This window comes from Trachinotus anak, unplaced genomic scaffold, assembly GCF_046630095.1.
Source record: "Trachinotus anak isolate AG129_WGS33_773 ecotype Australia unplaced genomic scaffold, CSIRO_AGI_Tana_v1 ptg000003l, whole genome shotgun sequence".
Taxonomy (NCBI): Eukaryota; Metazoa; Chordata; class Actinopteri; order Carangiformes; family Carangidae; genus Trachinotus; species Trachinotus anak.
Window position 1 is genome coordinate 3,535,821 of NW_027273854.1, and position 23,488 is coordinate 3,559,308.

Here is a 23,488-nt window from a genome sequence, read left to right on the forward strand (position 1 = left end):
GAGGTTAAGACTTCCTGTCGTTCCAAAAATACTGAGTCCTGCATTTCCCATAATGCAAGTTTGTTGCATCTTTCAAATTTGATGTCCCTAGTTTGCAAAGTGTGGTTTCTATCAAAACATTAAAAAAAAATCAGGTTTAGCATTAGACCACACCAGTAAGGCTGGGTTGGTTGTATGGGATGTTAGTAGGGTCAGGGGTCAGGGGATCCAATTGATACAAGGTCCTCACAAATACTGTAAAACAACAAAAGAGGTCATGAATATCCAACATATCAATTTGTCTGATGTAGATAAACTATTCTGGTGGAATCAGTGAAAAAAATCTCAGCTGTTTCCAACTGTTGCATCATGTTGCAGTGAAGGCCGCATCCAAACCTTTGCTGTAACCCGGTGGTGAGTTTTAATGCTTTTTCCTTTTTCATAGTCACTGTACTTGTTAGAAATGAACTGATTCTGATGACAAGGTGACACCTGAACGATAATCTGCTTTCACTTGTTGACACCTGCACCCAGAGGTGCAGCAGACTGAGCTACGTACAGTCACAATATACATTGTTCTGCTCATTTTGATCTCAATGTAATCTCACTGAAGATCTCACAAACCTCGCACCATCTCCCTTTTCATGTTGCCTTCTGCAGTTTTTCAAGCCCTAAATGTCACAGGAGACACCTCCCACTTCCACCTTCATTTGAAAGTCTCACTTCCTCCAATGTCAGTTTGTGATGTACTTTAACCTACTGTCTTCCCTAAGTCCTCACTCTGGTGGCAGAGTGTTTGCTGCACTGTCGCAACTCCTTGAGCTGAATCTCCCCCACACGACTCTCAGGTAGGCCTGCAACATCTTTCATTCTTACATTCATTCTTACAGCTCGTTTACACCTGCAAAACATCTCTGAAGATTTAATTTAATGTATAATGGATTAGTTTATTATATAACAGGCCAGTAATGGGTAAAGATAATAAAATGTGATTGGTTTGAGTTTGGCATCTTTGTTCCTTTTGTTCCACATGGCCTGAGTTTCCCCCTGTTTTGAAGTTAGTGAATTGTTTCCTACTTTGAAGAAGGCAGTGTTTTCCATCACAACAGAGACTCAGTGATAGGGAAAGATTATTAACATGCATTTAGGCTCCTGATAAAATTACAGCTCGCCCTATAAAGGATTATTAAATTAGGCGCAGAGCAGCCAGAGAGGTCTTGTGATGCACATGCAGCAAAACTGTTGTAGGCTTCTGAGTCTGAGCTTAGGCGCGGCTGCAGGTTTCAGGAAGTCCAATCTACAAATGGAGGTAAAGCAAAACATTTTCAGTGTTTTTGATTTGAGGTACCGTTGCTAAATGGTGCAGGGTTTGTTCATTTCACAGCTGGTAGCGACTGAACTTCTAAATAAGTAATTCTCATCCAGGTTCCTGCTTTGTCGAAGGATGCAGTCGTATGTGTTTTAACTTCATTTTAAAGTGTGTATGCCTGTGACAAAATCAGTAACGGCACGAGTGTGTGAATGAACAAATAAGGCATGAGAAAAAGACTAGTGGGTTTGTTGCTCGCTATAAAGGATGTGGCGTAACTGCTGCTTTGTGCGATTTATCAACCTCTTTACACACACAGCATGTACAGTTAACTGATGATAAATAGCATTATGTGTTTTGTTGTTTTTTAATGTCTTGTGTTGTCTTGTGCACTACAGCCTGCACAATTATTTCAGTAGCACAGAGAAACCCAAGTTAAAGAGAGAGAAGGGCACATAGTACCAGTTGCAGACAGACTAGAGGAAGCAGTTGTGAAAGGTTTAGCTTCCTCTTTTTTTTTTTAGGTTTTCTCTGTCGTGTCTTTCAGCTGTGTCGTCAGCTTAGAGTCTGTCGGTTTATTTCCACATGAAATCGAAAAGCACAAACAGAAAGGGACATTGAGGAAACTACAGGTCAGGTTTTTATATAGGGAATCTTATCATGTACATTCAGATGATGACAGATGGTGAGATCTCTCTGCAATATTAGAGAGTATTTCACGTTTCATGTGCAGCCTGTCTGAAACACATCCGATCTGCCTTCTCATTTTGCTTCATTTCTCAGTTCACCATGGCCAGGAGGGTTGTGAGGACCAGTAAGTTCCGTCACGTCTTTGGCCAGGCTGCGAAAGCTGACCAATGCTACGATGACATCCGAATCTCCCAGATGACCTGGGACAGCAACTTCTGCTCTGTTAACCCCAAGTTTGTGGCCATGATTGTTGACGCCAGCGGTGGGGGGGCCTTCATGGTGCTGCCCCTGAACAAGGTGGGTCACACCTTCATACCAATGGTCACACTGGCACAAAGAAGAAAAATATTGCTGCAGCTCGGCCCTCTGTGTCCTTTAACTTCCCATAATACCATTTATGAATGTGTTAATCATTTCTGATGCAAGCTGCTTTTTTTTAATACCATGCTCACACTTTAAAATTTGAACACTGCCTGTCACCCTCACAAATTCAGCTGAATAAGGAAGTCTGATGCCGACTTTGAGTCTTTCTACACGTCACTGACTCTGCTGCTGAGAAGTTTTCACCATATTAGGAGTTTGTTGTCAGCTCAGTCAAGGCAGGATGTGGCTTCAACCCGGTTATTCTTCAGTCACTTATGGAGTACGTTAGGTGCTTTGCAACTACTTTATTGCATTTCATGGACCTGAAAAAGTGGAAAATTACAAACCTTGTGGCCTTGTTAATGGTCATCTAAACATCTGAGTTTGTCAAAGTAAAAAAAGCTTCTTTATGTCCTCTCAGACTTGTGAATTTAATATACTTGGGGTTTCTGCAGGTCTTCAAATGTCCTTAAAAGGCCTTAGAAGGTATTAAAGTCTTCAGTTTAATTTACAAAGGTCTTGAATATTTTCTCTCACCTGCAGTGATGAAATGCTTTTGTATGTGACTGCAGGCTTTTCAAAGACATTGCACATGTATAAACTAAAGGTGGGATTATTTAGACATATCTGGCTGTTTTAAAGAGTTTCAGTTGACACCTGCTGCAGTGGCTACGAAGCTCATCAACTGATTATAAGCAGGTGTCAAATTCTGCAAGATTTAAGTCATCATTAATTCATCCATCTATCTAAGTCCAGGTCACATCAATTAAATTTATAGTAAATAATTAGGAATTATTATTATATACTCCTGGGAAGTGCTGACAAAAATGTGATATAGTAATAAATAATTCTAGGCTTTATCATCCCCAGTGATTTTTATCATACCTTCCTATTATGGCTGGTATATAATAATTGCTGGTATATAACTTTTACCTGCTGAATCCTGCAGAAACCACATTATTCATGGTCTTATCTGTCATGTATTATAATACTGTCAAAGGAAACTATGAGTCAGGGGTGTAAAGGTCCAAAGAAATCTACCTTGAAAACATCAACCTGTTTTGAGATAAATATTGGTGCTATCAACCTTGTCCCACTTTGTTCTAGGCTCCAATGATTTGTTGATTTTTTTTTTTTTAATTTCACCAGCGTTCATGAACTTCAGAATCTCAGTGGAGCCAGATGTGATTGATACAGTATGTTAAATGTTTATTTAGACTTTTCTAATCAAACCGATGCTGCATAAAAATAAATATCATGATGACAGATCGGGTCACAGGAAAACCAAGGGAACCATGGGATTTCGTCTTCATGTTCCTCTCTAACCCGGTTACTAGAGATTAGGAGTAATTGGAGGCATAGCTGTGGAATTTGTATCAGCTGACAATCAACTTCGTCCTCCCACCTACACTAGATCATCATGTTTGTTTCTTTTTAACTTCATCCATCACAGCTGTGTGTCACTGCATGTTTCTAACCAGCTCTCACTCTGTTCCTCCCTCACCTTTTATAGCTGCCCTGTTTGTGTGAACTTCTGCATGACTTTCGGTTTTTGAGAGTTGCTGTCTCTCTGTTTGCAGACGGGGCGTATCGACATGTCCTACCCCACTGTGTGTGGCCACACGGGTCCGGTCCTGGACATCGAGTTTTGTCCTCACAATGACAACATCATTGCCAGTGGCTCTGAGGACTGTAGTGTCATGGTAAAGTATCACAATAGTGCAACAGCAAACATGACTGAATCTCTTGATAAAATCTTTGAAGCATTTCAGTTTTCACGGAAGCATGACGTGACATATTCTTGGTGCCGCAACACGATATGTTAATGTGTCCAAACATCTCTGTTGGTAAACAGATCTGGGAGATCCCGGACGCTGGGCTGACCACCTCCCTCACAGATCCTGTTGTCAAGCTGGAAGGCCACTCCAAACGTGTTGGCATCCTGAGCTGGCACCCCACCGCCCACAATGTGCTGATGAGTGCAGGTACAGTATCACCCACATTCAACCAGCATCCCCCTGCTGAACACTCAGCCGCAGCTTACAAGGAACTGCTGTGCAGAAATGTGGTTTGTGTATTAGAGGAACCAGGGTGGGATGAACAAACGATACCTCACAGATGTTTTGTTGAATGATACTTGCACCTTCGATGAACAGGAAGTTCTCGGAGCCTCCGCCCCTTCTTCTTCACTCTGAGCACCGAGCACTACGTGACCTGTCTGAACCACTACATCTTCCTGTGTTAGACAGTAGACTCAGGCAAAGTAATGCTAATAACAGCTCAGGTCAGGTATTAGTATCATTATTCATCTCCACTGAAAGTAGATAAATATAATATTGAATTTTCTTTCTCTAACTGAAACTAAAATACAGTAGAAACATTTGATTGTATAAATTATATGTTAGAGGCTTTTTTTTCACACTGAATCCAGCGCTGTCGAGACTTTTTCAGTAGATCCGTCTTTTTAAGGGCTCAGTATGTGGTTCTCTTTTCTTTTCTCTGTTGCCACGGCAGCGATCACTGCTGCTCTGTTTGTTCCAAAAGGCACAGGAAATATTAAACATGTCGCCTCTCGTGTAGCAGGGCATTTCAATTCCAATGTCCTTCATGTTGACATAAGGCAGAATTTTACCTGAAATTAATTTATTTCTGATTCATACCGTGAGGCTCCCTCACTCCTCTTTCCGTTCACCACTGTTTCCCCTGTTGTTTCCACGCAGGCTGTGATAACGTGGTGATCCTGTGGAACGTGGCCCGTGGGGAGGCGGTCGTGAGGATCGACACCGTGCACCCTGACCTCATCTACAGCGCCTGCTGGAACAGGGACGGCTCCAGGATCCTCACCTCCTGCAAGGACAAGACCATGCGGGTGCTGGACCCACGCAAGGGCACCGTCATCTTGGTAGGTTTCCTCCTCTTACCTGTAACTCCGCCCTGTCACCGGTGTCACCGCAGGTCATCTGTGGAGACGTTTCACTGTCATGATGATTAGAGTTTGAATAATGAAAAATACACATCACCATTTCTAATCAATACTTTTTTGTAGTATTCAGTTTACTAAAATGTAAACATCATTTGTTTGTTTGACTGTTTGTTTGAACTGTTGTATTTTTACTTGAAAAATGACTTAAATAATTCATTAATCATCATAATGGTTCTAATTAATTTTCTGTTGACTAGTATTGCCAGTTCTAATAAAGAGTCAGTAGATTAAGGGATAACAATGAATAATAATGAATAACAATGAATAATAATGAATAATAATGAATCACACTGTTGCTGCTAAGGGCTGTGTTAGTCTTTCAGCTTTACCTAATTAATAATCTATTTTTTGGTTTTTTTTTTAAAAAAAAACATACACAAACACACATTTGAATTAGACCAATTTTAATCATTTTTACTCATCATCATACAAAATGAGAAACAAATCTATTTTCTTTCATTCATTTTTATTTTTATTTCCATAATAATAATAATAATTATTGTCATTTTCATAGAATTAAATCATGTTTAGTATGTAAAATATAATAGTATTACTTAAAAAACAAGGAGAAGTGGTGAATTGGACTTGACAGGAGCACAGTCAGGACTGAAGTATGATAATTCTGTAGCTGTGTCTGTGACACCTCCCTCTCTGCTCTGACTCACACCAACAGGAGAAGGAGAAGCCTCACGAGGGCTCCAGGCCTGTCAGGGCGGTGTTCGTGTCCGACGGGAAGATCCTCAGTACTGGCTTCAGTCGCATGAGCGAGCGACAGGTGGCGCTGTGGGACCCGGTGAGTGTCGACAACCTGACTTCTCTCTCTTACAGTCACTTCTGTCTCAGGCTGAAAACCTCTTTCCTAACTAAACTTTATTATATTCATTATCCTTAGTCTCATCCTCAAAACCCCTGAAATGTGTTTTCTAAATCTCGACCACATTTATTTCTGCCCGTGCAAACTCAGTGGATCTCAGGACTGTGTGGGTGTGTTCTGTTTACATTAACAATGAGCAACAACTGTCATCACATTTAGATTCAAACATTGCTTAATTCTGATTGGTGTCATCATGTTTTTACAACTGAGTCCTGAAGAAAACTCTCATATGAATTTGTAAAATTACATCTGGTCCGGCTCCTGCATTAAAACATTTAGAATCTGAATAAAATTAATGGAAATATCTTTACTTAAAAGTTTAACTGCTGCACACAAGTCATCTCCTACTGAAAGTCTGCAGAGCACTCTCAGTGTTTGTGCAGTGAGATGACAAAATCCTGCTTGTACACACACTTCATGAAATTCAGATTTAAGGTGAAACTTTCTCCTTTCAGCAGATGTAAAAATATCAAACTCTGCACAGACACCGTTCTGCACAGCGAAGCTCAAAAATCCAAGTTACAATAAGCAGGGGGGGACTTTAAAGTATGGACGTCATGTGAAAATATTTTGGTGCATTATTTTGGTGTTAGTCATCAGTAACTAGGGAGTTGCTGAGTGTATTTACAACAGCGCTGTTTCACAACAGTCATATTACAGCATCGAGGGTGGTGTCGCTCTGTGTCAACCATTGTCTTTCCTGCAGCCTTTGTTTATACAGTTTATTGGTACTGGATTTACTGTCATGTGTGTTTCTGTGCATCTGAATCTCTTTTAACAGAAGAACTTCGGAGAGCCGCTGACCCTGCAGGAGCTGGACACCAGCAGCGGCGTCCTTCTGCCATTTTTTGACCCAGACACTGGCGTCGTCTACCTCTGCGGCAAGGTCAGCTTTAGGTGTTGAAATAATGTTCTGTCTGTGTCTGACTCACCTACACGGACGCATGCAGCTGACTTGTTTGTCCCGTCTTTGTCGCAGGGAGACAGCAGTATCCGTTACTTTGAGGTGACAGATGAAGCTCCTTATGTCCACTACCTCTCCATGTACAGCAGCAAGGAGAGCCAGAAGGGAATGGGATACATGCCCAAGAGGGGCCTGGAGGTCAACAAATGTGAAATCGCCAGGTAGTGACATTTGTACCTTTATAAAACCAGTGTGTGCTAGTAGGGTTGCTCAGGTAGTTGGTTGGAGCAGCCACCATCAGGTCAGGTTTGAATTTTTCCCAATACCTGCAAAACTACTCAGCAAAACCTCAGCTGTACTTTCTGTTTAATGGTAATTAGCAAATGTTAGCATGCTAATACACTAAGCTAAGATGGTTTGACATTTTGATGGTAAAATATCACATTGGCCTGATGTGAACAAGCTGAACATATGACTAAATATTTCTACCTTCAGGTTCTACAAACTCCACGAGAGGAAATGTGAGCCCATAGTCATGACGGTGCCTCGAAAGGTACAGTTTTCACAAAGTCGTCTAAGTTTGTGGGTTTGGGTTCATTTCTGAATTTCTGTCTTTGACTCACTCGTGTCCTTCTCTGCCTGTGTAGTCTGATCTGTTCCAGGAGGATCTGTACCCGGACACCATCGGTCCTGAGCCCTCGGTCGAAGCCGACGAGTGGTTCCAAGGAAAGGATGCCCAGCCTATTCTGATATCTCTAAAGGATGGGTTTGTAGCAACCACCAAGGCCAAGGAGTTCAAAGTTCACAAGAGTCTCCTGAAGACCACGAGTGCTACTGCTAGTAGCCCACAGGACAACAGTGGGGTGAGACATTTCAAACTAAATACTAAATTAAGATCAACTGCCTTTCAGCTTATATACATTACACATTAAAGTGTGAGGAACAATTATTAAAAGTCCCATAGTGAGATTTTTTGATTATGAAGCAGGTCTAAGTTCTATATTGATACTGTGAAAGTATAAAAGCCCCCTCAGAGCCTCTCTTCTGATTGGCTCACTGACATGTTGTTACTAAAGCTCCAGAGAGACAGAGGAGATGTAAAACTGCACTGAGATGGTTTTTTGTTCTTAAAACCACAAATTATATCTTCTTATGGAGATAAACACTTCAAATAAAACACACACATTCTATTTGCTGAATACTTCATCCACCACTGATTAGCTTTAAATATTTTACCTGTTATTCTCAATAGGTGGAAGTTTCTTTAAATTTAGTTAGTTTTTTTTTCTCAGGAAAATCTTCCAACATTTGTATCATTGACTTGAAAATTAGTACCACAACTGCAACCTCGATAGCACATTGAGTATTAACTGACTCCACAACAAGTTAATAATCCACCTCCGTCACATCGTAACTCTGTCTCTGTCTGTGTCTCAGGAGGTTCAGTCCTTGAGGAAGGAGGTGAAGGACCTCAAAGCAGCGATAGAGGAGCTGACCAAGCGTGTGAGTGAGCTGGAGAGCAAGCATTAAACCAGAGGGGTTCCATAAACAAGAAAAATAAATCAAGAGCAGAAGTCAGGAGAGGAGCAGAGGAGCGAAGAAAGATGATGAGATGGAGGAAACTGAGGAAAACTTCTGATTGACACAAAGGGAGGGGGGGGGGGGGGGGGGCTTGAAGCTTGAATTTGTTTATTTGGTTTGATCAATTAGAAAAAAGTCCTGTTTTAATATATGCATTTAGTTTGAAATAAAGTCTTCTGTATTTCAAACATATTTTTTTGAGGTTTTTTTTAAACATACAGAAACACACATTTGAATTAGACCAATTTTAATCATTTTTACTCATCATCATACAAAATGAGAAACAAAATAAAATGAGACATTACAAACGTTTTATAAAATGCTATGAAATGTCATGTGGACGTTTGTCATCAGAGAAGTGCACACAGATTCTCCCTGAGGCCTTTGGTTAGCTTTTTCTGACAGTGTCTATATATATAAAAAACCATCAAAGATGAAAGAAACAAGCGAGTAAAGACAACAGAGGCAGAATAGTTGATACCAACTAAATGTAAAATATGAGCCACTGGTGCTAAAAAAGCTCAGAGCTTAAATTGATCAGATCATTTTTATTCTCACAAATACATTTTTTTCATAATCTTGAATTTTACTTGACACTTGTGTGATTCTTTTTATTTCAAATTTGAAGTCAGGAAGGAAAAACAGGGAGAATGCAGCAGTTTTGTAGTTGATATTGTATATGTCAAAGCAGAAACCCAAATAAAACCTTTTTAATTCTAAGATCACAAAATGTTCGAAGTGATCTGTAATTGACAGCCTGTACAACATTTTGCATAACCCAGAACCTGATAGTAAAATAGCTTTGAAATAGAAACGTCACCAAAATAACGTTGGGTATGAAAAAAAACTGGAGCCATTTATCACCAGAAAACAATATTTACAGAGACATTTTCTTTCTCCTGGTGTTGTCGACTTTGTTTCTTCCCAGTCTGTTACCAGCTAAATCACCCTTTCTGTCAAACTCCAGTCTCTCTCATAAAGGCACTACACGTAGTTTTTGCTCGGGGCAGAGGCACCGTTGCTGTAGTACTTGGCGGTTCCCCCTGAGCTAGACTGGGGCCTGCTGAAGCAGCACAGCAGACCTCCACCCAGAATGAGCAGCGCGCCGGCCGCCCAGCCCACAAAGATGCAGGCTCCCAGCTCCTTCTTCTGGCCAGGAGGCACCAGGGGGTTGTTGAAGTCTCGCACAACGATGTGTGCGGACCAGCTGACGGGGATGATCACCAGGAGGCCGGCCACCAGCAGGCCCACCCCGGCCAACAGGCTGATCTTGGGCTTGGCGTCTTCGTTCTGCACGCAGGTGGTGAAGTCGGCGCCGCAGAACAGGATGAGGAGGCTGAGGCCGGTCAGCATGCAGCTGATGATGGTCATGGCGCGGGCGGCCTGCAGGTCAGAGGACAACACCAGCAGGGAATCGTACCTCTTGCACTGCTGCTGGCCGGTACTCTGCACCACACAGGTCATCCACAGGCCCTCCTGAGTGCTCTACACACACACACACACAAAGAGAAGGAGAACGTCAGTCAGGTCATGTATCATCCATGTCCATCTAACTTGTGTTTATGTATTTCCATTTAATGCTAATCTATACTTCTACTCCACTAAATATTTATCTGACGCCTTCAGTTACTTTACAAAGTCAGATTCCACCTCAACAAACTTTCACAATAAAGGATCGGTGATGATAATCAAATGACATAATACATGATCGTATGACTCTCACAGGGGGACTATGAGTAATTGTACTATTCATACTTCAGCTACATTTTGCCAATAACACTTGCCTAATTTAGCTTAGATGACACAATGCAGGAGTATTTTTATATTGCAGTATTGCCACTTTTACTGAAGTAAATGTCCTGAATACTTCAATAATGACAGTCCACATTCACTAGGTCCTCATGTAATATTAATAGATTCAGTGTTGCTATTCTTATGTTATGAAAACCATAAGAAAATCACCAAAACTTGTTGTGGTGAATTTTTGTCAGAGAGCAAACAAGGGGTTAAATTGTGCAGACTGTGGTTGATGACCATTATAAAGAATTAAAGGCCCTAAATGTATTTTCTTTGACATATGACTTATATATATTTGCATATACAGCACAATATAATGAAGAACAATTAACATTGTTTTTGTTAATTAACAGATGTTATTATGATGTGTATTTACACACATTACTAATGTAAGCATTGTGTTGTGTAGCTTTAGTTGAAGGAGTAAAATTCGATGATGAGGATAAATATACTTTATTTTCAGAAAAATATGAAGTCATTTCTCTCAATCATTACCATCCATAACAATGGGTTGTTCAATTGTTTATTTTCTTTACCTGTGCAGTCACGATGTTGGATCCTGTGAAAGAGGAGACTTTCCAGCGGGGGACAACACAGCAAACAATGGCCCCGATCAGGCCGAGGACCCCGAGGGCCACACATGTAATCTGAACTCCAGAAGATCCCATTCTGGAAGAGACAAGTCGGAGAGAAAGCAGAGGTATGAAGGAGATGATAAGGGGTTTTATCTCTTCTTTCCACTAGCCTGCACATTTTCTGGTGTTTTCAGCTAAATCTTCCTGTTACTTTTCATTCTTTGTTTTATTCTTCTTCTGTGGCCCCAGCCCGCCATCTGATGAGGGCGGGGCCTTTTTTATTTGCCTCTGCCAAGATCCCAAGATATTTATTTATGTGTTTGCTTCACCACTCATATATGATTCACTGAGTCTTTTGGAGGGCATGTTTTTAATTTGTTGTACTTCCAGCACTCCCTTTTCTGGTTACTGAGGGGGAGTTGTTTAATTGTTTCCATTGATCCAGGATGAAAGAGCTCTTTTTCTGCTGTTACAGCAGTGTTACAGTTACAATCTGTGGGTGATTTTTTTTTTTTTTTGTGATCACATAGTTGAATGCACACCCAAACAAACACCCCTTCCCTCTGACATGCCTTCACAGGATAATGTGTCTTAAGGCCACATTTTTAAAACACATTCCTGTCCCAACAGGCCCTGGCCTCCTGGATCTCCACCCAGGACTGGCTGAACCAGTCCCTCACATCTTCTTGCTTCAAAAATCTCTTCCTTACTCATTTATTTTAGGATCACTTTTTGATTCAAACCTTAAGAAAATTAGGGTTTTTAATAAAAAAGGAAAAGGACGGAAAACACTTTGTTTTTAAAGGTTTTGATAGAGTCAGAGGACCTTTGATTAATCTTAACCTTTAATGAATTTAATTAGTGTTTTAAGAGTTTAACTGTAGTTGCTTTATTTTGATAGATGTTATGTTTTGATATAGAAAAATTAAAGCAAAAATTGGCAGGTGGAACTAATTTTGCGTTCATTTTTTACGGATCAAATAATCTTCTTTTCCAGAACAAATCCCTTTCCTTTGTTCTTCAAACATACAGACAATCCAAATAATCCTTTACCACCTATAAAAAACCCAGCACAGCACATCTTTTTACATTTTTTTATTTTTATAAATGTCAATCAAACCAAAAGGCTCATATTATACCCACAGATAAGCATTAACCCCAGTTTCTCACAGTTCACATCTTTTGAAATGACGAAGAAGAAGAGCTAATAACCCAGACAGGGTTGGAACAGCAGGGTAAACTTGTGCCAGATTTAGACCGGGACAAAAATATCTTACTTTTAAGCATATGTGACCCGTCCCAGATCACAAACTTCCAGAGCAGATTAAACACTGAAATCTAATCTGATGTGGGTCACTGGATTTAAAATCAGATGTTGTCATTTTATCCTCAACATTACTGATAGTTTTATTTTGAATTGTATCCATCAATGGATTTTTTTCTTAATTAGGTGATGCATGTTAAGTCAAAATCTGCCTTAAAAAAAAACTCTTTTTTCTTTTCCACCCTCACAGCTGTTTATTTGTACTTTTTATTATTTTTGCTGGTGTCCATAAAAGGTATTCAACTAATCCTCGACCAATCCTTTTATCCTCTGTCATTTCAAGCTTTTGTAGAATCATATCTCTTCTCAGGCTGTCCATTTGAATAAAAAGTGGATAGATGCTTACCTTTTATTCTGCGTCCTCTGAACCTAATTTGAAAATTGGAAAATTAGGTGCAGTGTTTCTTCGAGGTTCTTCCTTTCTTCTCGTCCGTGCGTTGTTTTGAAGATGCTGTTTTCTGATGTTGTGTGCAATAAGAGTGGGTATTTGTAGAGTTATGTGAAATGTGGGGTGGGGCCGAGCTTCCATAGGGGAGGACACAGGAGGGAAGGACCTCAGGACCAGACTGGACTTGTCCCACACCATGTATATCACATACGTTTCCCCCTCTTTTTCCACCTTAAGCCTGCCTCGGTGGAAAAACCTCAGTCTGTAGAAAAAAAAGGAGCTGTGATGTCTTAGAATCAGCAGTTTTGGGTCAAACCATACTCAGTTGTTTTACTATTGTTGTGATTACCCTGATGATAATGACGCCGATGATGCTAAGTGAATCATTTTGGTTGTATTCACCACGCGTGACCAGAAAAAGAAAACTGAATCATCTGGATGTCTGCCCACTTTTCTCTCTATGCATCCAGTTAAAATAAATACCACCTCTGCTTCTGTACCTGCACATCCCCCCAGCGCACCCCCCCTCCCCCGCCCCTACACCTACCTGTGTCGAAACCATGATGACGAATGTGAGGAGACTGATTTAGGAAACCGAGACTGAGTGGGTTTAGTTTTTTTGCGTAAGAGCATGAGCAGGGTTTCATGGATCATGGGAAAAATTTAGGAATGTTGGGAAACCAAATATTTGTGAACTCTATTAACACATTCAGACAAACTGACACATACACACATAGTTTTGGTCTGAATATATGTACAAATTTAGATCTTTTTTTTTTTTTTACATGATAAAATCCTTTGTTCAGGGTAACACACTCACATGGATATTAACTGTATTTCAACAGATGCTGTAAATCAGCTACAGTGTGTAATTACCCCGTAACAATAGGGAGATTTTTATTTGTCTGTTTAATGTCCGGTGCTATATCTTTTTCTAACATTTGTTTTGCTTAATGAAACCACACACAAAATAAAATTACAAATAAAATTCCTGCATCAAAGACGTTACTTAATTAAACATTAGTGTTAGTAGTAAAATTTATTACAACAAGCAAAAGTATGTACAGTGCAGAAATACAGTATACCCTTAGTTTTATTTAGTCTGTTTATTGTTGTTTGCGTTCATAGTTGTAATGATGTTTTTATGTCATCCTCTGTCACGTTTCTCTTTTAAAATATATTTAATCTATATCTACATATTCTAATTGCTGCTATTTTTCTAAATGCTGATCGAACAACCTCACAGCAAGGTTTGTGAATGAAACTAAGAACATGATTAGCAAGCTCCCACCAAAAGGTCTGTGCCACATCACAGTGAAAAAAGCTGATGAGTTTCTCTTGGTGTTGATTGCGAAACCCACAAATATCCAAGTATCTTCAGTGCCCACACAGTTTGCAACGAAGAAATGAACAGGATAAGTAGAGTGGAATATTTTAAAATGAACTTCTTTGGCCTTATTAGAAGTCCTAAGGTATAGGTTTGTTATGAAACAGTGAAGCCCAATACAATTAACACTTTGGAAAAACCTGGTTTAATTGTGATTGTGTGTATTTTAGGTTTTGCGTTGCAATAATAAGTGTGAGCGCTGGGCGGCGCACTTTGAGCTCCAGTTTAAATCCCCCCTGGGGGCGGGGTTTGTGACGGACCCAGCCTGTGTCCAATCAGATACGAGAATTCGGGCTCTAAATTCTTCAACGGACCAATCATATTTGGAGAAATGTGTGCGGAGTTGCGCTTGATTCAGCCTCCTGCGCCACCGTAGACACCTCGGTGAAAAACGGCCCTCCTTTAAAGTTCCTGGGGGAAGAGTGAAAGGACCTGGACGAGCCGCGGGAGTGGGGCCAAGATCGAGCTCACTGGATAAATATTTATTATCTATCCCGGGAGGAGCGGTGCTGAAGTGAAGACAAGGTTTGGGGACATTTTTATCTGATTATAAGTTGTGTTACACAGCTAACGTTAGCCGACTAGCTGAGGTTCAGTTGTACTGCTGTTAGTTTATATGAGTGGCTGACGTTACTTGGCTAGAAGCTACCTAGCTAGCCTGGTTAGCTCAAGCTCGCATAAGCTCATTGATTGTTCCAGTCCGCCAACATTGCTCGATTAGCTCTGTTAGCCACTCGTTAGCTAATCGGTGTGAATTAACGCGTATATTATCGGTAGCTGTCTAAAGGGACCGTCTGTTTCTGTTTCTGTTCTTGAAACCTTAGGTGCAACACGGAAAACCGAGGGCTCCACTGCTCGAGAACGTCAGAAAATAAAGAAAATGGCGGAGCCGGACAAATTAAACATCGACTCTATAATTCAGCGCCTCTTGGAAGGTGAGGACGAGCAAACCCACCCTGCTGCTCTGTGTTTCAGTGAGATTACGGTTGTGAAATGTGGTCTCTGTATGGCAGGTTAAGTCGGCTAAAGGCAAACACGGTCAGGTCATGTTGAAGGAGCCTAGTTCAGGCTCAGTGGTTGGATTCGGGTTGAAAGATGATGGTCAAATCAACCAATTTCTTTCTAGATTGTTGATTGAAATATTATTTGATTGGAGACCTTATTTTTAATCATTTGCTTACGTTTCTGGTTTCAGAAGAGATGCACTGTTATGGTGTCGCCCTTTAACAAAGCATCTGGGGGGAAATAGGTGACGTTTCATCACTGACACATTTTATGTAAATTACACCTTCTCATACATTACTGGTATTACTGTTATTAGTAGGAGGATTTGAGAGTGACTGTGGGACAACAGTCTTGAAGTCATGATTTTTTTTAATGTTTTTTTTTTTTTTTTAAAACCCCATTTGTTGCCGTTTCCCCATGAGGGCTTCTCAGTTACTGCCCTGTGTTGTGCTTACTGTTCAGCAGTTGCATTGTGAAGGATCTAATTACAATTTGCAGCCACAACCTTCCCTAGAGTGACTTGTTAATGAGGTGTACAAACAAAGATGCTTTGATTGGCACATTGCTCAATGTAATACTGTGTGAAACTGCTGCTTGGTGCTCTCTGATTTTTGAAGCAAGATATGAACTGCTTACATTATTTCTTGTTGCTATAAAGCAGTATCATTTGGGCCTGTTTAAAAGGGGAAAAAAAAAACAATTTCCTAAAGGCGTAGATTAGAATTGCTTTTATGTCGTGACTATAAAACGTATTTTGTGTGAATTATTCAAGTGGGAAGCAAATGATCTGGAATCGTTTTGATGTGAGACATTTTTAAGGCAGCTATGGAGTGGTTGGTAATCTGTGTTGGCTCTACAAGTCTAACACAAACCATGTTTTAAATGTCTGAATACCCAGTGTATACAGTGTGTGGGGACAGATTTGTTATGGTTGGAGTTGTGTGTGTATGAGGGAAAACAGGGCTGTTTTATCTCCACATCCACATGATGATTGTGTAACAGGAGCCCTGAGGACATCAAACAGAAGCATAAATCTCCTCAGATCCAACTGTACGGTTCATTTGAAGAGCACAAGAAATCAGGTTGTGACCTCTGTAGTTGTCCTTGCCAGGCAGGTGTACTGGGCGTGGAAATACAGCCTGTTTTGCACGTACACTTATATGTGTTTACCCTGTGGAACTGTTGTATGGAAACATCTTTGTTTCACCATTCTCAAGGAGCAACATGATGCGTGTTGGTTAGGGGTCAAAATTGCGCCTTTAGCCTCGCTACTAGATGTTTTGGCCAGTAAATGAGGAATGTTGCATGCAGAGAATTTTCTCAGGCTGTTAATAAATGTGACCTTAGCCCTTTGTTTGTTTACCTTCATAAATATAGGCCTTGTATGATTGGCCTAAGCTGAGCTGGTGGAGGTGATTGGGATTACTCACAAATATGCATGTACAGCCATTGTGCCTCCTTTGAGTTTGACTTTGACTGTGGACCCCGCTGTAGTGTTTTGTACATGGATTGTTATACTCAGGCTGTGATAAGGTTGTCTGCCAAACGCAGAAGAAGACAAACAAGCCTGATAGTGGCAGTATTTATATCCTCTTATGTAACTCATTTGACCTTTTTTGTCGGCATTTGTGGTTTTATTGCTGAGAATAACCACTCACCAGTTAGTGTTACTGCTGTGTTGATCCACTAAGATATCCACTAAGACTACAATAAACTCAAAAATGGCTGTCTCACTGCAGGTGTTGCATCAAAAGATTGATAAATTATCCCACACCAGCTTAGTCATCTGTGTGGATACCAAGGTAACCCCCCCCCCCCCCCCCCCCCCCCCGCTCTGTTTGCTGACTGTGTTTCTAGACCAAACCAATTTAATGTGTTTGGATAATGAGAAGTTCCAATTGGATTACTTACGTAGATCTAGAGTGAACTCTGAGAGCGTGTGATGTTAATAGCATGTCTGGAGAGCGTGACATCACATAAGCCCAGGCAGAACGCTCAGCATTGAGTCAGGAGTGCTGGACCAAACCAACTGTTGATCCCAGCTCTCCTGACACCCCGGCTGCTTTTCTGTCGTGCTGGTCCAGCTCTTTGTTTTCTGCCCCCTGATCAGTGCAGTGCAAAGCCTTTTGTCTGTACCCCTCATGATAAGCTCACTGTTGCCCACTGGCTATGTGGCTAACTTTGGAGTAAGCTCTGTCAGGGCTTAGCCTTCTGTAATCCAGGTTTAAAGTGACAAGCAGCACTGCAGTATTTATACCTGCTTTCACTGTTTAGGACCTTGCTTTTAGTTGTCACATCAGGATAGTGCCATTATTCTACATCCATTTGTTGATTTCTACTCTCACCCTCCCTCTCAAAGTGCTTTGTAAGCACTATTAAAACTGGATTAGTTTTCACTGAGAGGTGGTCTGTAACTAAGTGTCAGGTGCTCTGTATGTAACAACAATTCACAAGAAGTAAAGTGATTTGTGATTTCCTCCATCGCTCAGTCCCAAAACATCATCTGTACCCCTGTTTCCATATGTACGCAAGTAATTGTTAGTAGGCAGCAATGATTTTTCACCATTACCTCTGACACAGTTTATCAGAAGTTGACCTGCAGAGTAAATTGTGGGACTTTGGGAAACTGTTTACATTTAATTTAATCTTCCCTTGTCATTGATTGCATAGTAGTTATAATCAACAAACTCATGATTTACGATACCACAAGTTAATTTGATCTTCTGCAAAATTGATGTTTTGTGTTCAAAGTACCTGCTCTGGTACATCGAGTCAAGTGCTCTGTATTCACAGGGAAACTTCCTGTCACTGGAAAATTGTCTGATCAGTCACATAAATGTTTCTTTTCTTTTGAGCACATCGAGATTGATGGCCCTCTCTGCACAGCTGTCGCTGAAGACAAATGCATTAATAAAACAGCAGTATGTGGGTAGATGTTGAATCCTGCTCTGGTGGCATTAGTGTGGTGATGTGGTTCGAGTTTTGGTTCATGACATTAAAGTCAAAATAGAATTCATTTAAAATAGGTTTTAGTTCATTGCTCAGTAGTTACAGTGTAAAGGTGGTGGCAGTCCAACTGGAATATCTTGTTAACTGGATGGCTAAACAGAACTGGTATTAGTTTTGATCAAGTAACTATAGCTTCAGACATAATTGTGCCACTTTGCCTCTGAATTGGCTTTGGCTTTTGTCAGTAGTAGGAAGTATGACAACAGAGATATTGTTGTAAAACAAAACTATTTTGTTGTTTGGATAGAGCTATAGTTGCTGCTGTTATTATCCATCCTTGATGTGCGTTGCTGTGCTTGTTTGGCATTTAAAGGTGAAAGCATTTGTCTGTTTGTCTGTTAACTGGCACCTGACAACTGTTAAATCCATTTCATAAACACATTAGAGGGCTCTGTTCACATCCAGCTTGAAAATACTTGTCACTGAGACATTTGGATGCGGTTCTGTCACCACTTTGTGTAAATTGCTCCAGTCTGTGTAGAATTAATTTGGTGGGAACGAGATTCGTCATGAGTCGCTTGTGTAGTTTGTGTCGGGAGCTGCTTTGGTTCAGGAATGGGGGCGTGATTGATTCTGTCAGTGATACATACAAAACCGGATTCCAAACTCGATCAGAAGCAGTCTTGCATAAGGCCACAGTGCACACACAGATAGCCCCAAGGCGTCACATCTATAGCCCAGGGTTGGCATGTCAATGAGCAAATATTTTGATCTGAATTGTGAGCAGCAGTCCCAGTTTGATATAAATCATTTAAGACTGCCAACTTTTTTCTTTTTCTTTTTTTTTTTTTTTTAAATTCAAGGGGAAAGTCTCTGTTGCTGTCATTGACGTTGCACTCCTCTTCTAGCATTTGAACCATGAAACCACACATTTGCTGTGATGTGTCATTTTTAAGACAAATGATCTGTCAGGAAAATAAATTGTGTTTCTTATTTAAGGCTTTTTCATGATTTGTGTTGGGCTCCATTCAGTGTGAGGTAAAAGTGAGACTGGACACACCTGCTGAATTCTTCAGATGGTATCAGTGGAAGCAGCAGGATGGCAGGGACAGAATGTTTTCTTCATTATTACACAATGAACACACTTTATATTTGATTTAATTTTATGTTACAACCTGTGTCTTGGCTTTTATTTCTGACATGAAACGGTGCTATTGCGGTGTCCATGGTGTGCCGTTCTTTGTTTCTGTGCATATTAACAGAGTCCTAATTATGTGTTTGCACTGTCTTTGCTGCAGCTACATCAGCTAGAAGGGGGAAGTGGGTTTCACGTCTTTCCCCTAGCTCGGGTTTGAACTGCCACTTTAGCAGAAAGGCTTGGTTTTGAGGCTGTCAGCATCAGACTAGTTTCCACTGATCAAGTTTTCTCTAATGTTGCATCCTCTTGCATATTACACAGGCTCATCTTCTATTATAGTTTGGTAAATCTAGTCTTTATAGCTTTATTAATTCCAACATCTAGAACACAGCGTTACGGCTGCATGATGTGGTTACCTGCTGAAGTGGCTGTCAGAGTGGACCGCTAACAGAATTTCCCAGCATTTGGCTGGTGGGAGGTGTTAACTTTCCAGTCTGGTGGTCGGCCTTCAAATCCCGGGATCACATTTCACGGCTGTGCTTTATGTCAGTCTTTCTTACAGCTCTGAGCCGTAGGTAGGCCTTTGTGGTGTGATTGTGTCTCCAATAAAACTGTCCCCTTTTATCTCCCTGTTTTCAGTCAAGGGCTCTCGGCCAGGGAAGAATGTCCAGCTGACAGAAGGCGAGATTCGTGGCCTTTGCCTCAAGTCCCGTGAAATCTTCCTGAGTCAGCCAATCCTGCTTGAACTAGAGGCTCCCCTCAAAATCTGTGGTGAGTTTTAAAGGATGGAGCAGCCAGTAGTTTTCACTGAAGCATCAAGAGGCTGTTCTGTAGACAGACCCTGATGAAAGACAGCATGGTCATTATGTGAGCTTTTGTTGATTTGTTGATGATTTTCTAGACACAGACTGGACTCATCTGAAACTGCCACTTATATCACTTGATAAGTGAGGACTCTGCATGCAGAAGCAGCTGCACCCAGTAGCAGTGAAAGTGTGGTGTTTAACTTGCACTTCTCTGCTGCCCTCTGCAGGCGATGTCCATGGTCAGTACTATGATCTGCTCCGGCTCTTTGAATATGGAGGCTTCCCCCCAGAAAGCAACTACCTGTTCCTGGGTGACTATGTAGACAGAGGGAAGCAGTCATTGGAGACTATATGCCTGCTTCTAGCCTACAAGATTAAATATCCAGAGAACTTTTTCCTGCTGCGTGGCAACCATGAATGCGCCTCTATTAATCGAATTTACGGCTTCTATGATGAGTGTAAGTGCACAGAACCTGTTAAGAAAAAATAAACCAACATACATCTTGCATTCCTGATTGTTTACTAAATTTTCATTTACCTTCCTCTGTTTGCAGGTAAGCGACGGTATAACATAAAGCTGTGGAAGACCTTCACAGATTGCTTCAACTGTTTACCTGTGGCTGCCATTGTAGATGAGAAAATCTTCTGCTGTCATGGAGGTAGGTCGCCCTTGTTACATATAAGATATAATGATTTAGGTGATAAAGCCCAGACTAAGTGTTTGCTCTCTGCATGTCCTCTCTCCAGGCCTCTCTCCTGATCTTCAGTCTATGGAGCAGATCCGCAGAGTAATGCGACCCACAGACGTGCCTGACCAGGGTTTGTTGTGTGACCTGCTGTGGGCCGACCCAGACAAAGATGTGCTGGGCTGGGGTGAAAACGACCGTGGTGTCTCCTTCACATTCGGGGCGGATGTGGTGGCCAAATTTTTGCACAAACACGACATGGACCTAATATGCAGGGCACATCAGGTAATGTTTACTAGTTATTGTGTACGGATTCAAAGCCAGAAGGCTTCTGTGTTTGTTCTCATCTGAACTGAGGCTCCTACAGTCCATTAAATTCTACCTTTACATAGAAGATGCTGTCTGGTTCAGATGTATCTAATACAGTGGTCAGGGAGTGTACTTCAATTCAGCAAATTTAATCCAAAAGTAGATCTTTTTTTAAACTGATTTCAGTGTAAATGAACAAAAAAGGCCAGTGGTTACTACAAAGTTGCAAATATGTAATTTTCTGTTGAACCATTCATGTCAATAAGCTGTACAGTTAAAGATCTCGTTCTCCTGTTCATCAACCTGACTATCTGAGTCTGTTTCTCACAAAGACCTGGACCAAAACAGCAACACCAGCAACTGTCTGAGCCGTATTTATTGTATTTATCTTGATTGTGTGTTTTGATTCAGTATTTTATAATATTGACTCTCTGATCTCTGCCCTCAGGTGGTAGAAGACGGTTATGAGTTTTTCGCAAAGAGGCAGCTCGTCACCTTATTCTCGGCTCCCAACTACTGTGGAGAGTTTGACAACGCTGGTGCCATGATGAGTGTGGACGAGACGCTCATGTGCTCCTTCCAGGTGTGTGTGTATGCAGGTATATGGGTTGGTGACTGTGTTGTGTGAATATCTATATGTTTCTGTTTGGCTGTGAAAACAAATCTCCTCTGTAGACAATAAAGGTTCATCTTCTTCGTCTTAAAATAGAGGCTGTGTTAGTCCTTTTCATTTTGTTTCTTTCACTTTATCTAGTTTACCTTGATTGTAAACAAGAATACTCAAAGACCAGTGTGTCTCTGCTGTGAATCACTATGAGTTTAGTATTTATATCTGTACCTTTTAACTGAGAACTTCTTTTTCTCTCTCACAGATTCTGAAGCCAGCAGATAAGAAATTGTATCCTTATGGTGGAGGGGGAGGAATGGGATCTGGGAGACCAGTCACCCCGCCGCGAAATTCAGCCAAGGCCGCCAAGGCCAAGAAATAACACCCGCTGGGTCCCCCTCCAACAACCTGCCACCCCCTGTCGGCCCAACACTCTTTTTTCCTCTACCTCCCAAACTTGTTTCTCCCTCGTCACCAAACAGCAACAACAAAGCAAACAAGTGTCCAGGGTTCAATCATGTTTTTTCTCTCTGAAACTATTTTTAACTGTTTGTTTGGCTGTTTGCGTGTCATTTTTTTGTGTATGAATGTGTATAAAAGGTGAGAATGGTGCAGAGGGGACTGCTGTATTCTGTATGTATGCTTTTTTTTTTCTTCTTCTTCCTTCTGTACCCTCTGTTCTGGTTTCCTGTCATGTTGTTGTGATGGGTTTGAGCCTATCCGTGATGTAAATTCAAACCTGGGTGCAGGGGGGAGGGAAGGGGAAGGGAAGGGAAGGGAAGGGAAGGGAACAGGGTGGGATGAGAAAGAGAGAGGGGAGCCTTAGCTGTTTATGTTAAGGCTCTGCACTGTTTAATGCTAAACACAAGCTTTTGCTGTGCAATGGGTGGGGAGGGAGCCGGGGGTGGGGTCATGTTGCACGGTCAAATAGTAACGGCACATACCACACACTGGGTGCACAGGTGGATACATGTGCAGGTGAATCCTTGAATGAAATGGATTCACGATGAGACGACATATTTTTGTTTTATTTTCTTCCCCGTCTCTTTCCCTTTTGAAAACCAATGATTTGAGAACAGTCATGGATGTGAAATAGTTTTGCTTCTTTTGTAGATACATGGAACCAACATGGTTTGATTATTTTCCCTTTGGTTTTTAGTTCACTGAAAGTTAAGATGAATAAAAATAACCATTTATTTGAATTATGCCATCATGCTGATCACTTTGTGTTTGCCATTGCTTTGTCTCGTCTGTCGGCGACCTTTGCTGTGCACAGTGGCTGCTCTTGTCTGTGAAGGTCTGTGGATTGAACACAGCAGCTTGAAGAAAATGTCCCATGAACGAAGCCCAGTTTACATACTGTTAAAAGAAAATTGGACTCTTGGAAAAGCTGATTTCAGAGCCAGATGTTACCTGTTTGATCACAAAAAATAGATCTCTCATGAGAAATCTCTTCTATGCCAAATGTTTATCTTTTCAAATGATTGTTGGATGATTATGAGCAGCAACAGAAAGGGACCGAGCTCCTGTTGCTCATTTCCCTATGTATGTTATGGGAGATCTGAAAGCTGACACCACTCAGTATAATCCACCATCACCACCATGTGCAGCTAATATGTTCCACAAGTAGGTGCCACAATTTATCTGGCAATTAATCTATGCTGAACTTGAACACAGCCCTTTATACTCAAAGACTCCTACTGAGGAGGAAGTGGCTCGAAGGGTTTCCATATATTTTGTTGTGATCAAAGGGAGAAGAGATGGTGAATCGTTGCTCTGACCTTTCCAGTTGGAAATGCTCCAGTCAAACCCACTTCATTTGAATCCATAAAAA

General features: G+C 41.1%; 3 protein-coding genes across 3 annotated transcripts; 2 read left to right on the forward strand and 1 right to left on the reverse strand.

Annotated features, from left to right (window-relative positions):
- The first annotated feature begins 694 nt into the window (after positions 1–694).
- coro1a (coronin, actin binding protein, 1A) lies at positions 695–8,871 on the forward strand. The gene is made up of 11 exons (XM_071466848.1): positions 695–827; positions 2,072–2,275; positions 3,922–4,044; positions 4,197–4,326; positions 5,062–5,243; positions 5,998–6,117; positions 6,980–7,084; positions 7,178–7,323; positions 7,598–7,655; positions 7,750–7,965; positions 8,540–8,871. Exons 2-11 carry the CDS (start codon positions 2,078–2,080, stop codon positions 8,630–8,632), a joined length of 1,371 nt encoding a protein of 456 aa, XP_071322949.1. The 5' UTR covers positions 695–827; positions 2,072–2,077; the 3' UTR covers positions 8,633–8,871.
- Positions 8,872–8,913: 42 nt separating this feature from the next.
- On the reverse strand, positions 8,914–12,863 carry cldni (claudin i). The gene is made up of 3 exons (XM_071466860.1): positions 12,726–12,863; positions 11,017–11,149; positions 8,914–10,168 (listed from the first exon to the last, which is right to left on the reverse strand). The coding sequence occupies exons 2-3, from the start codon at positions 11,146–11,148 to the stop codon at positions 9,668–9,670; spliced, it is 633 nt and encodes a 210-aa protein (XP_071322961.1). The 5' UTR covers position 11,149; positions 12,726–12,863; the 3' UTR covers positions 8,914–9,667.
- A 1,656-nt stretch (positions 12,864–14,519) lies between these two features.
- ppp1caa (protein phosphatase 1, catalytic subunit, alpha isozyme a) lies at positions 14,520–22,856 on the forward strand. The gene is made up of 8 exons (XM_071466908.1): positions 14,520–14,679; positions 14,979–15,089; positions 19,886–20,017; positions 20,280–20,510; positions 20,607–20,711; positions 20,800–21,023; positions 21,496–21,630; positions 21,920–22,856. Exons 2-8 carry the CDS (start codon positions 15,035–15,037, stop codon positions 22,034–22,036), a joined length of 999 nt encoding a protein of 332 aa, XP_071323009.1. The 5' UTR covers positions 14,520–14,679; positions 14,979–15,034; the 3' UTR covers positions 22,037–22,856.
- The last annotated feature ends 632 nt before the right edge of the window (positions 22,857–23,488 follow it).